The sequence below is a fragment of the Paramormyrops kingsleyae genome, chromosome 24 (genome assembly GCF_048594095.1).
Source record: "Paramormyrops kingsleyae isolate MSU_618 chromosome 24, PKINGS_0.4, whole genome shotgun sequence".
NCBI classification, from domain to species: domain Eukaryota; kingdom Metazoa; phylum Chordata; class Actinopteri; order Osteoglossiformes; family Mormyridae; genus Paramormyrops; species Paramormyrops kingsleyae.
Window position 1 is genome coordinate 2,579,474 of NC_132820.1, and position 14,437 is coordinate 2,593,910.

Sequence of the window (14,437 nt, forward strand, 5' to 3'; positions counted from 1 at the left end):
CACGTGGGTCCGAACATGAACTCTGCGGCTGTTTATATCCAGTGCTTGCACTTGAAAGCTGTTTCTGTCACTCACCACCCCGATGCTTAATGTTTTTAACCTTTTCAAATGTATATTTCCAGTACGTTTCTCTTCTTCCCAGTAAAAGAACAGAAGCAAATTACATACGTGAGGGCTTCTATCACTGTACCCCTGTTAAACTCACCTAAAACTTTGAGACACCATAATTGTTGCCCAAATGATGTTTTCCATGTCGCTGAAATCCAAAGGCGGTTAGGCTAAAAACTACTCACCCCTTCTGGAGGGTGGGTAAAAGCAGGATTTCTCGGTTAGCTGGGTTTAACTTAGCTAGAAGTCATGACTGTCCAATAGAAATGCTCCTTACCTAAACACTTATTGGACAATCATGAGTTCTAGCTAAGTTAAACCCAGATAACCAAGAAATCCTGCTTCGTGGAACACCCCCTGGTGTCATTTGTTTGTTTTTAATAAAAAAAAAAAAGTGTTGTTGGTCACCGTCTCTGCATTGGAAGGGACACAATCAGCAGCTGAGATGCAATCAGTTACTTCAGGATTCCTCCAACAAATGTACTTTTTGATAGAAGACAAGCCTTTAAGTGACATTAATTGCACTGTCGGAAGTATTTATTTGACATTCTGAATAGCACATGACACAGTGACACACTCCGATGCAGTGGAGATTATGCAGTGGAAGGGTCTTTTTATAGCTTCCAATGCAGACTGATGTACCCCTTCCCTGTGAAAAAGGCCCGTAATCAAAACCGAACAGTGCAGCTTAACAACTGCATGCCGCATTATGAAGAACTCGTAAGATCTGACAGAACTTCTTATATATATGCATACCTTTATGATTATCCATCCATCCATTTTCTGAAACCGCTTAATCCTAAATGGGGTCGCAGGGAGGCCCAGAGCGTATCCCGGGAACAATGGGCGCAGGCGGGAACCAACCCTGGGCAGTCGCCAACTCACCACAGTTATTATGATTATCGATTATATTATTTTTCGTAACCTATCTAGTGAGCAGGAAGCCAACCCAATGAACCAGATAAGTCCTGCTGGCTTCGTCTAATTTCTGTTTGTTTTAATTACTGATCAACATACATCACTGCAGCTCCACTGGATGAGCAGCTATACCAGGGGTCTCAAACTCTAGTCCCGGAGGACCGGAGCCCTACAGTTTTTGGTTCACCATTATTTAACACACTTGATTCAACTCCTTGTGCTAATTACCACACAGCTCTTGTGCTGAATCATTTGTGGTGGAACAGGGAAAGAACCAAGCTACACAGGGCTCCAGCTCTCCAGGACTGGAGTTTGAGACCTCTGAGCTATATAAAACAGGAGATTCACATATGCATACTACGCATCCTCATTACGACCAGCAGAGGGCACTGATACACCGGTATATCATTATATTTTCACATATACTTCAATCATATATGGAAGCTGTATATCGAAATCAGTGTTTGGCATCTCAGAATGTTCTAGAAACACTAAACTGTTATTGTATAATGAGACCATATTTGGACTGCCTATTATCATCTCTAAGACTGTTAAATTAATAGCAACTGATCGTTTGGAAATGAAACATTAGAAAATAAAGAGCAGAGTTCATTAAAATTAAATTCCCAGTGTTTCAAAATCAGATGTTTCAAAATGGCCAGTTACGTTATCCCCATAAGAGAACCAGCCATGGCCTGGTACAGAGTTCTGCTGTGACCTTTCCGCTCCTCTCCCGCCTGGCTGCAAACACTAACCAGCTGGGTCATCGTCCCACACTGCACTGGGAGACGACGGCACTGGGAGACGACGGCACTGGGAGACGACGGCACTGGGAGACGACGGCACTGGGAGACGACGGCACTGGGAGACGACGGCACTGGGAGACGACGGCACTGGGAGGCTCGTGCCGTTTAGATGTAACAGACGCCGCAGACTGGGCTAGTTAGAGACCAATGTGTAGTGAATGTGAAACCATACAAACGGAAGATGGCAAAATAATTTAAACATCCTTTAATCTAAGAGAATAATTCTGTATATTAAATTTTCTGACTATATTGTACAGTCATGTATATCTGAAAAGCACATTGGGACTAGTGTAGACCTTTCGAAGGCACTTCAGCTATAAGCCCTCATTCTGATCAGAGGTAAAGCGCATATCGAGACACACTTCAGCATCAAGGCTAACCGTTACTGCGAAAGGCTTCACCAAGACCGGTTCCCAAACATAACAAATAGTGCATAGCTGGTTCACCACAAGGCCCCCTGCTTCCCGCCCCCTTAAATATTACTGCAAACTGATGAAACCAAAAGTACAATGAAAGTTAAACAATGAGATTCAGAGACAGGCAGACGGACAAACACACACTAATCGGTGCTCCAAGGTTTTCCAACTCAGAAACCTAAAAAGGCTGCAGGACAGAGAAACACGTCACACATGCGTCTCTCGTTAAAAACATAATATACATATAGAACTGCTGGGCCCACATGCTGCCTAGCAGGATTCAGACATGACCGGGGGGTCTCGTCACAACAGGAACCGGGGTTTGAACACAGAGGGGCTGAGGGGGGGGCTCGGCTGGCGGGCACGCAGGATCCGGGAGTAGGGCGTGCCGGAGTGAGCGGCGCCGCGCGCTGGAGTGCCGTCCCGGGACGCGGCATACAGGAAAGGCTTCTTCCCAAGGTGCTGATCCTCTGGATCAGACCCCACACCCCGCTGGCTTCTCTTTCTGCACCAGCCGGTCGCGGTCGGGGCGCCATGCTGCAGGCTGGCCAGACTTTCCGTCTTCTGCCGGAGGTCTGCCTTCACCAGCTGCCAGTCCCTCTGGATCTGCACCAGAGCCTGGTTCTGAGGTGGAGCGGGTTCGAGGGTGGGCGGAGTTAGGGTCCGTGGGGGGGGGGGGGGACGACGAGTGACAGGAGGGAGGGATTCAAACACAGGAAGTGCAGCATGAGGTTAGTGTGACACCCCCTGTCTGGGATTATTATTATTATTATTATTATATGACGAGTGTGAGTTAATTCTGTGTTGGTCAGTCTTCACAAACATGAGTGAGAGTGAATTAAGAAAATGAAACGTAAAGTCAGGTTTTGTGCAGAAAGTAATATCAGGTCACAAATATCACCTTCATCAGGCTTCACTGAATGATTCAGAACAAGTTTACTGTTATAAACCAAAAGCGGGGAAGCCCTCACCCCTCAGCGAGCGAGCGCCATGCCCACCGCCCTCACCCCTCAGAGAGGGAGCGCCGACATTTTCTGAACCACCCAAAATAAATACAAAAAAGAGGCCTGAGTGCGACATGCTGTGGCTTGCAGGCCTGTTTCCGGGTTACCGGCGAGGCACCTGTTTGCCCAGCATCTCCTCCGCGGCGACCAGCATCCCACGCAGCCGCTCGCCACCCGTCTTGTGGCAGCACGCGTGTTCCGCTTCCCGCAGGCCCTGGCCCAGCCGCTGAAGGTCGGCACGCAGCTGCCGGAGGTTCTGCAGGGCGGCCAAAGGTGGCCGGTCACATGGGGTGGGGGAATCTCCACAGACAGGTGGGTTAGGACATCCATTCAGGGACGCACGGGGGGGGGCATGCATCACCAACGCAGACACACAAGGGGACCCCCACGGCAACGAAGCAGACACGCGGGAGAGACTGCGAGGCACGGGTGCAGACACACGCGGGAGAGACTGCGAGGCACCGGTGCAGACACACGCGGGAGAGACTGCGAGGCACCGATGCACACACACGCGGGAGAGACTGCGAGGCACCGGTGCAGACACGCGGGAGAGACTGCGAGGCACCGATGCACACACACGCGGGAGAGACTGTGAGGCACCAACCTTCTGCCCGTCCTCCAGCTTGCGGTCTACGGCGATCACGGTGAGGACACTGCTGGGTGGGAGTGGGGTCAGCATCGCGCTGCATGTCTTCAGCTCTTTGGGGTGGGAGGGGCAAAGATAAACAGTCAGTAACATGCCAGTTATGTGCAGGCTTGCTCCCAGACACCTGGAGAATGTCCCGGAAAGCTTAAAAGCTCGTGCTGTTGCATCACTGCATATGTGAAAGGATTAAAACATAGATGAGAATCAGGGAATGTAGCTTATTACTGCTATAAATCATATATTAAGCTAAATATAATAGAAATGTGTCTCATGTAATGAGCAACCCACCCTCTGGTTCCTCCTGCAGCACCGTCTGGCACTGCTCTCCGCCCGGCTCCCGTACCCCGGAGGAGGCCAAGCGGAGGGAACGGCGGGGCCCCTGAGGGTCCGGGGCCCCAGGAAGAGCCTCGGTCTCCCCCCTGCCCTGCAGCTCAGCAGTCAGCTCCCGGATCTGCTCGTCCCGCTCCTACAGGACAGGGGGGGGGGCGTGTTTGTGAGGCACAGAGCGTCCACCCTCATCCTAACCCCTGCTCCGTCACCACCGAGACACCCACAGAGATGGAAACAGACATAAGCAGGCTTTTAAAATACCCCCGGGGGCAATAGGCCTCTCAGCAGGCCGGATCGGAGCACAAACACGGCCCTGATCAGAGGAACCCGACCACCCTGTTGTGAAATAGAACCTCCACATTTTCTGCCATTCAGCGGAAACTTGTGCACAAAACAACATCTGAAGGACGCCACAGCGGGGCCCTCAGGGAGCTGCAGCCTTCAGACCGGCGTCCTGAGGCCTTCGTCATCGCCGCACACAGAGCACCGGCTCCCTGCCGCGGATTAAGAATCAAAGCCGGGGACTTTATTCTAAGAATAACACCGAGTCTGTTATGCTCTGCTGTATACAAACAAGGCCCCGGCCTCCCGATTCAATGGCTCTGTGTGCAGAGCGGTAAACTGACAAACGGGGCGTGGCTGCCACCTAGTGGCACAACACTGGTACAGCTACAGTTCCCTTAGGGAGCTCTTTCTTCTCAGTTTATCAGGGACGATGTTAAAACTGTCTTCCATCAAGCAAACTGCCGCGGCGGCACCCTGATCCCCGGCAGAATGTCATCGTCACCTTCCTCCCGCCCTGCCCTCTCACCTCCATCTCCTGCACATAGAACTTCCTGAGGCTCGTCTGCAGGTTGGAGACCTTCTCCTCATGCTTCTCCTCCAGCAGCGTCCTCTCAGTCTCCAGTGTCTCGCTGCGGGGGAGATGTGGTAATGCTCAGTGGCAGGGGGGGGGGTCCGGTTCCCCGCGAGCGGCCAGGCTTCCCGACGTACCCGAAGTCGTCCTGCATGCGGCGGATGACCTCCATCATCTCGGAGCAGACCTGCTCCCGCACCCTGGCCTCCAGCTCCTCCTTCTCCCTCCGCTGGCGGTGCACCTCTGCCTTCAGCACCTCTATGGCACGCAGCAGGGTCTGGGGGGGGGGGGGGTACCCATGGTGACGGTGATGGAAGAGCAAGAGCGGGTTTGTCGTTTCAATTCAATTTATTTTTACATAGTGGCCCAGAGCGCTTTACATGGGTGTGTTATGGTGCATTACAACATCATTAAGAGAGAGTAATACAAAAACAGAGAAAAGGGAGGAGAGAGAAAGAAAGAAAGAGAACCAGGTGACATCACAGGAGATGAGGAGAGAACAAAAAAAGAAAAAAGAAAAAGAAAACCTTGATGCCCAACCCCCCTCCCAGGCACGTTAAAAACTAAAATAGCTAGTTAGTAAATCCAGAAGATTGTAGCTAACTAGCTGGTTAGCAGAGCATGTTGCTTCAACAATCTCTTAAATATGGAACGTGTAAATTTTATAGTGTAATGACTATTTGTGGCCAACAGAGGGCCCCACAAAAGTGTGCGGTTTGAGCAGTGGTAAACGCCGGCGCTGCGGGCGATTGGGGGTTTTGGGGACGGCAGGGCAGTCTGTACCTCGCAGTCGAACATGGTGAGGTCTGCCTCGTCTTCCTCGCAGTCTTCCTCTTCCTCCTCAGCCACGGCGCCCACGCTGGCCTGGCGGTCAGACTCTTGCAGCAGGGACAGGATGTAGGCCACTCGTGTCTTGGTGGGCGGCACGTGGACGAGCTGAGGGGACACGCACACGCGGCTCAGGCCCCGCCCACCTGCCATTGCCCCGCCCACAGCCCCACCCACATCCCGCCATTGGCTCCTCCTCACCTCTGTGGCCAAGGCGGAGAACTTGAGGGCGTGTAGCGTCTCGTCGTAGCTGGAAGCGCAGGGGTTGATGTTGACCACCATGCAGGAGCGACCGCGGCCGCAGAAGAATCCCTGCAAGACGCGGGTTAGCTTGCTGTCCCTGAAGGGCACCAGCAGGGGGGGCCGTGACCTGTGGGAAGCAGGTGTGGTTTAGAGAGCAGAAATGTAACCTCATGACCCAAAGGTTGTTGCTTTGAATCCCACCCCTGCTCTGTGTGTGTGGAGTTTGCATGTCCTTCCCAGTGCCTCTAGTGAATAAATATGCCCAGTGATGGACTGGCATCCCAGCCTTTCTGCCCTGTGCTGCCTGGGATCCAGACCCCGTGTGACGCCTGGCGAGGATGATGGGTGGCTTTTGCCGATTACTCCCCCATCCAGAAACCCCCCCACAATAAAATATCTGCATTAATTTCCTAAACTGGTTAAACATTATTTTCCACCACAGTATAAGTTCATGGTGTGAAAATGAAGCCAATCTGAAGCAGCACAGGGCAATCGAGACCCCCGGGTGAGATTATATTAATAATAATAATAATAATAATAATCCATCCACCAATGCATTTTCTGAAACCGCTTAATCCTAACTGGGGTTGCGGGGGGGACCGGAGCCCATCCCTGGGAACAATGGGAGCAGGCGGGAACCAACCCTGGGCAGCTGCCAACACACCGTAGGAATAATAATTATTATTATAATAATAATACTAAATAGTGTTTGGGCAAATAAGTGAAATTCAAGAACAATGAAGTCCTTTCTATAACTTTAGGGTTATACAGGTCATACAGGAAATAAATGAGTAATGGTTCGGTCCCCATTGTGGACGCAGGCGCAGACGCAGGCGCAGACGCAGGCGCAGGCGCAGGCGCAGACGGACTCACCGGCAGGCCTGGTTGTAGCGCAGGGCTGCGATGCAGCGACCCAGCGTGTGCAGCGACGTGTTGATGCTGCCCGCCTCCTTCAGCCGCTCGCCGTCACGCTGCTCCTTGCAGCGTTCGGATCCGGCCAGGTCGCACACGCACAGCCTAGGCACGGGGGTGGGGTCAGGATGAAGTGCTACGGACGACCCCCCCCCCCGCCACGGGACATGGACGCGTCCAGATACTCACTCGCTGATCTGAGGGGCCCGTCCTTGCCCGTGATCCGGGGGCACGTGGAGCAGACGGATGGAGAAGATGCTGTGGCTGTGGGTGAACCAGGAACGGGCCGTCAGAGCAGCACCGGGTGCCACACACCAGGGGCCCGCAGCTCACACACACACACACACACACACCAGGGGCCCGCAGCTCACACACACACACACACACACACACACCAGGGGCCCGCAGCTCACACACACACACACACCAGGGGCCCGCAGCTCACACACACACACACACACACACACACCAGGGCCCGCAGCTCACACACACACCAGGGGCCCGCAGCTCACACACACACCAGGGCCCGCAGCTCACACACACACACACACCAGGGGCCCGCAGCTCACACTCACACACACACACCAGGGGCCCGCAGCTCACACACACACACACACACACACCAGGGGCCCGCAGCTCACACACACACACACACACCAGGGGCCCGCAGCTCACACACACACACACCAGGGGCCCGCAGCTCACACACACACACACCAGGGGCCCACAGCTCACACACACATACACACCAGGGGCCCGCAGCTCACACACACATACACACCAGGGGCCCCCAGTAGCGGGATTTTTATGAGGGTGCGACAGTCTCTGCAGTAATTGGGGCTTCAGGGCCTTGCTGAAGTGCCCAATGATGAAATCATTCTGCCAGTGCTGGGATTTGAATCAATAACCTTCTGATCACAGATACAGAATCCTAACCTGCTGAGCCACAAACCACCCCCAGACCAGCTGACATCTACATGCCCCACGGACACTATCAGGGCGCTGGGCCCTACCTGCGACTGGAGCTGTGGTTCAAGTGGGTGCTCGCAAGGCTCTGGTTCCGCCGGCCCACCTTCAGAACTTTCCAGGCCTCCTCGGCGCTGCGGACCTGCACCCAGGTCAAATCTGCGGGGAAATGGGGATGTCACGCCGGTGCAGGGTGGGGGCGCGGCCCCGGAGGACACGAGGGCATCCCTGATGACCTCACCTTTCACGTAGGGGTTGCCGTTTCTGTCGTCACACAGCCGCAGCGTGGCCCTCTTCCGGGGCGACGGCGCCCCCAGCAGGTCGTACAGGAACTCGTTGTAGATCTCGAAGAAGGACACCCAGATGGAAAAGCGCATGCCTTCCGGAAGGCCCTCCCCACCGCTGCCAGACAGGCTGTTGGCATCCAAGAACAGACTGGCCGAGTCTGGGGATGGGGGAGAGAGGCGCCGGTCATCGGTGCAGCCGAGAACCCGACAGGTGACGAATCGTACTGCAGGGTCCCCCCCCCTCACCCTCTGCCATGGACAGGCCTCCGATGCCGCTGTCACAGCTGGTGCTGGTGTCGCCCCGCAGCCGGGAATTATGGGAAACGGGGGATTCCTCCTGGGGGGGCAAATGAACACACATTTATTTTCAATACCTGCACCAGAATCCTCACCTAAAATCTGGGGGTCTCGATACGGTACCACCCCTATCAAACGCATCACACTGCACACAGACAACCGGGCTCAGGTAATATTCTGGTCCATCATCCATTATCGTAACCGCTTCTTCCCCACCGGGGTTGCGGGGGGGTCCGGAGCCCCTGGGAACGACGGGCGCAGGCGGGAACCAACCCAGGGCAGGCGCCAAAACACTCACACAACTACAGGGCCAATTTAGACACGCCAATCAGCCCACCCTGGATTGTGGGAGGAACCCGGAGTCTCCGGTGAAAACACGGGGAGAGCGTGCGAACTCCACACAGAAAGGACCCGGGATCGAACCACTGCGCCACCGTGCTGCCCACGTGTTCAGGTCCTTTTTAACATTTCTTTAGTAGGCACCCTGGATTAACTGAGATTAAGGGCCTCGCTCAAGGGCCCAGTGGTGAAATCACTCTACCAACCACAGGATTTGAACTAGTGACCTTCTGATTACAAGTACAGTATTCTGACCAACACATCGCCCCCTGGTGGACGTTGTGCTGGTGGTCCAGCAGAGTGACAGGGTAACTGCGCCAGGGTGGGCGGGGCCACACTAAGAAAGGGGCTGTTAGTACTGCTGTCTTAGCCAATCAGGTCATCCCAAAGGTTTCCCAATAAGGCGGTTTGTGTTGAGTCAGCAGGAGAATGACCACGCGCCGCTTAGCTGGGCATCACAGGCAGCCAGTAAGGGTAAAGTCATTGAACCTATAAGCCCCACCCACGGCCTTTGCCCCGCCCACCTCGCCAAGCAGGGCGTCCCTGCGGATCTCTTCGGCCCGGACCTCGCTGCGGCTCAGCCACCGCACCTCCCGGCACAGAACAGGCTTCAGGTCTGGGGTGGGGTACAGGCGAGTCCCCAGCTTCTGGAAGAAGGCCACCAGCGTCCGGGGGAGCAGCCCCGCCTCCCGGCCGGTACCTGAGAAATGCATGGGGGGGGGGGGGGGGGGTTTATGGTCGACACAGCAGGGAATGTAAACACCTAAGGATAGAGGCTCCCCGGAGACTCGTCAGTCTGGAGGAGACCCAACGGCCCATAAACCCCAAATGAGTCATGGTCAGGTTCCTCTCCTCTACACCCTGCAACCCCTAATGAGTCATGGTCAGGTTCCTCTCCTCTACACCCTGCAACCCCTAATGAGTCATGGTCAGGTTCCTCTCCTCTGCACGCTGCAACCCCTAATGAGTCATGGTCAGGTTACTCTCCTCTGCACCCTGCAACCCCTAATGAGTCATGGTCAGGTTCCTCTCCTCTGCACACTGCAACCCCTAATGAGTCATAGCCAGGTTCCTCTCCTCTGCACCCTGCAGTGACCTCTGCTTTTGACTGGGCGCCAAAAGGACTCTGGAGAAATCAGGCAAATAAGAAGTCTGCCTTCCTCCAACACTGCAACACCACTGCAACATCACTGCATGAAGTCTGCAGGCCATAAGGTGTAAAGGAGCACAGTAGCAGCAAAAGACGGCGCACCCCTGCCTTCAATGCATCAGTCCCTTTTCTAGCTGTTAGTCACCTTATAGTAAAAGGCCTCGAGGCAATGAAGTTACATCTCAGTGACCCAGAGAAGCGTCTTTAGACTTGTGAGCAGTACTGTATGTGTCTGTCTGCAAGCGGGCTGCATGGAGGACAAGAAACTGGCTGTTCCGGAAAATCGGAAAGACGCATAGAACAGCTTTGTTGCTTAATTGAGTTTTCATGCCATGCAAGCAGATTCAGGACTACATTCAGGGCAAAACCCAAACTGTAATAACTTATTAAAATAAACAACATGAGAAGGTTAAGAAAGACCTTTAAAGCCCAATCAGCAACCTAAAAGTTGTAAAACTCTTGTTAAAAAAATTCTGGAACTGCCTCTGGTTTAACCATAGGAATCTTGCTTAGTAATGACTGGGAAAAACATCTGCCTGGTAGCATTGGGTGGGGGGACACAAAGCTGTGCTCTAGCAGTGACCCGACAGGCTGACAGGGGTTCTGGGCTCACCCTGCACGGTGTAGGTCTTGCCCGAGTTGGTGACCCCATAGGTGTAGAGCAACCTGTTGTCGCCTCGCAGGACATCCCAGACGGCCTCCTTCATGGTGCCCTCGAAGAACTCCTGCTGTCCCATCTCGGGGCCGAAGATCTGCATGATAGGAAGGTCACGGCATCTCCTCAGCGAATATCAGCCCCCATAAAGGTTACGAGCGACACTCAGCTCCAGGTGAAATGCACACTCTGTATCTGAGGGCCACCTGCTGATGTACTTATGAAAGGTATCAGCACAAGAAGATTAAATTTCACAAGAAATAAAGGTCTGCTTTTCCCATTTCACACAGGAAGCATCCATGTTTAAATGTGATCCTACGTAAATAGCCTTGGGCCTCGGATGTAAATGCGATCAAACATGAGTTGATCAGGCGTAATGCGACGTATTTACATTCTGCACTGGTTGTATCCCAAGACGCTGCCTGCTTGCAAGTCAAACTGAACAACCAGGACATCACAAAGTATTCCCATTTAACATGATGTGCAGAGTGCCAAGCCATCCAACACTGTTTTGGGGGGGGGGGGGGGGGGCGCAGCTAGGAATTCTGTGCCCTATGACAAAATGTCACCTCGTAATTTAACAATTTTATGTATTCAGTGCCCCTGTAAAGGGCGGGGCCTCCAGAATCTGCCACGGTACCTGAGCCCCTACCGCAACCCGACATGCAGTACCTGCGTGAAGGTGAAGCAGTGCTTGCTTTGGGAAACCCCTCTCTCCGAGCTCTTCATGTTAAAGGAGTCCCTCGGGGCTCTGAGAACCAACGTTTGCTTGTCTTGGACACAAACGCATCCCTGGGGGGGGGTGATGAGAATCTCAAAAAGCTTGTCGACACGGTAACAGAACAAAACGCCAGTGGATTCCCAAATGACCTACCTGTTCCTCTCCTCTTTCACCCTCGCTTCCTATCAGAGGGCGAACACGTAAATACACCCGAACTCGATCCCTGCTGCCGTCATCCTGCGCACCGTCCTGTTTTACAGCGACAGGAATTTTACTACCAGCATAAGAGACATAGAAAGCAGCACATAACAGGACACTTTAAAACCTGTCTACACAGATATTTCAAAATGTCCCCTTTAAAACAATCACACAAACAGGGAATTTAAAAACATTTGTAAACAATTACTCCAAAGCAAATGCAGCAACTGCAATAGTTATAGCAAAAATAGTGTCAGCAGATGTCTTTAGTAATTATAAACACATTCATAATACTTCATGAATGCATTATAATGCATTATACACATGGCTAACTATTTATAAAAGGGCACAATACATTATAGCCGTTTATTATGCATTATGAATGCTTTATGAAGCTATTATCTAAAATGCACTACAGATACCTTCATAATGCATTACAAAGAATCCTTAATTCTTATACTGACAATTATAATGGTATCTATAGTGCATAATGGACGAGAGCTTCATAGAGCATTCATAATGCGTAATACACATGGCTATAATGTGTTCTTCCTATTTATAAATATCTATACCCATGTTTATAATGCTTTATGACTGCATTATTATTTGTTATGAATGTGTTTATGAATTACTGAAAACACGGCCTTAAGTAAAGTGTTGCCAAAAAAATCCATCCTGAATGAACAGCTATGGGGTTTTGCAGTGGCTTATTGCAGTGTTATGGTCTGGCAGGAGACAGTCTCTATTTGTCAAAAAAAAATCTGTAAACAATGAATAAAGTCCTGTCAGAGAAGAGTTTGCAAAAAAAATAAAAATAATATCGACACAGACAGACACACACACAACACAAGGGCCAAATCAGATGTGACACCACTTTAAGAAATAAAATCACCATGCCCTGTGGCTAGCCATAAAATACCGGGAATATTATCTTCTGTACGCTAGGGGTTCACAGTGGGCAAACCAGGAGATTTTGTATCACCTCTGCCTTTCGTGCTGAATTCTCCAGCCCAGGTGAGATGAATGAGACCTCAGGCAGGGCGGTCCCACCCTTCCGCGGCCCAACGTGCTCTGCGACATCCGCAGCCGTGGACTCCATGACGGTGGGTGTGGCCTCATCCTCGTCCGAGAGAGCAGCACAGGGTAACGCTAAGCATACTGCCATGGTGTCTAGAGGGGTACAGAAAGAGGAGTGAGAACATCCCACTCCACGGTAATCAGGTGTGCAGCAGCCTACCCTGGGTGTAACCCTGCCCCATATGCTGCCCCCCCACCGAATGAGTGGGTTGTTAATCATAACAACAGATTTAAAGTAGTGAATGGGTAAAGTCTCTGTGGTTGTGATGGAAAGGTTGCTGGTTCAAATCCCACCCTTGACAGAACAATCACGTGTCCTTGAGTAGGGCCCGAAATAAAATGTTAGTTACCTGTTTTTTTTTTATATATATAAACGTCGTTGGTAACGCTCAGGCAAAATATAGCGACTAAACGTTTACAAGTTTAATTTCTTTATTTCTGACTGGGTACATGAAACGGTGAGTACAAGTAGAAATCTCATGAGTACCATTCACAAGTATATATTGTTTATAGTTATATTATTTTCGTCACGTAATGGCAACGAAAAGCAATTCCGGGGCTCAGTGCTGTAATGTTAACGTTCGTTGTTATTGCAACAAATCCGGTTTGATCGCACGTAAGTGAATGTGCGTCAAAGGCTTTATCCCTGGATGTGCGCTGGCAGGGACAGTCTGACTCATGTTAACATGGCGCTTTAAATTAGCTTCGCGCCACTCTCAAATCACATATCTACCAGGGATCGATTATATATTTTTGGGGTTTTATTAACAAACATACACCCGACCCCCATTTAAATCACTTAAGAATAAATTTTGCTTCTGCAAAATGAACTGAACAATAATTATTGGACAAAAGAAAAACACCAAGACACAATACATTTATACATAAGCAGCTAGAAATAGATTATAGAAGTATTACTGTGGTAAGGAAAGGGCAACATTTAAATTAAATGACAGCCAAATGATAAGGTCCGTGACCTGGCACGTTACCCATTTTTGGCTACTTTCCAGCGCAGTGTGTAGAAACATTTAGATTAGGAAAATCTTCTACATATGCAATATTCAGTCGTTAAGTGAAAAGACGCTCAGCAAACTGGAATAGCAGCTATTAACTAGCTGGTTAATTTTGTTACCCGACCAACGAGGTCAGTCAGTTAGTGAACGTTGGGTTTAGTTAAATTACCCAGGGTAATGGATTATGAGACGGATTAGCACAGCGAGCACCTGTACCCCTAGTTACTCACTTTCTTATTTTACCAAAGGCGTAGATCTTCACTTCTCGGATGAGAGGAAAAAAGAAAGGGCCATAAACCGCTTATTGACCACAATGTGACAACGCCGTGCGACATCCAGGTACGTCCGCTTTGAAGCGCTAGCTGGCCACCAAACAATTCAAAGATCGCTTCCGAATGGCGCAGCCAATCAGCGCCCAGAGTGCGCGTAGCTGCCACCAATCAGACTTGGAGCTGCTGGAAGGGGTGGGGACAAACAGGTACTACAAGTGGATATGTGGGAAAGACTCGGGTATTGGGAATATAATGACTACTACTTTTAACTTATACATAATATATCACTTTCTTTATTTATATATATCAAAATTACTAGTGAAAATTAGCCACCTGCATATTCTTACTGGTAACAAACCACGATTCATTGGATTACAGCACTGAGGTACGTGTGC

General features: G+C 51.1%; 1 protein-coding gene across 1 annotated transcript; it reads right to left on the bottom strand.

Annotated features, from left to right (window-relative positions):
- Window positions 1-2,022: 2,022 nt before the first annotated feature.
- On the bottom strand, window positions 2,023-14,156 carry LOC111836742 (kinesin-like protein KIF20A). The gene is made up of 19 exons (XM_072706713.1): window positions 14,001-14,156; window positions 12,663-12,850; window positions 11,636-11,731; window positions 11,434-11,553; window positions 10,720-10,858; window positions 9,481-9,656; window positions 8,567-8,657; window positions 8,275-8,478; window positions 8,081-8,192; window positions 7,257-7,331; window positions 7,029-7,172; window positions 6,114-6,282; window positions 5,868-6,020; window positions 5,222-5,361; window positions 5,040-5,142; window positions 4,187-4,364; window positions 3,857-3,951; window positions 3,371-3,508; window positions 2,023-2,872 (listed from the first exon to the last, which is right to left on the bottom strand). Exons 2-19 carry the CDS (start codon window positions 12,843-12,845, stop codon window positions 2,552-2,554), a joined length of 2,637 nt encoding a protein of 878 aa, XP_072562814.1. The 5' UTR covers window positions 12,846-12,850; window positions 14,001-14,156; the 3' UTR covers window positions 2,023-2,551.
- Window positions 14,157-14,437: the final 281 nt, after the last annotated feature.

Bases quoted from the DNA above. Each gene is read 5' to 3' on its own strand.
- LOC111836742 (XM_072706713.1), bottom strand. From the start codon at position 12,845: ATGGCAGTATGCTTAGCGTTACCCTGTGCTGCTCTCTCGGACGAGGAT. The intron at 8,479-8,566 runs GTGAGGGGGGGG...CCCCATCCCCAG, and splicing joins AGGCCTGTCCATGGCAGAGG to ACTCGGCCAGTCTGTTCTTG. The intron at 8,193-8,274 runs GTGAGGTCATCA...ATTTCCCCGCAG, and splicing joins CGGCAACCCCTACGTGAAAG to ATTTGACCTGGGTGCAGGTC.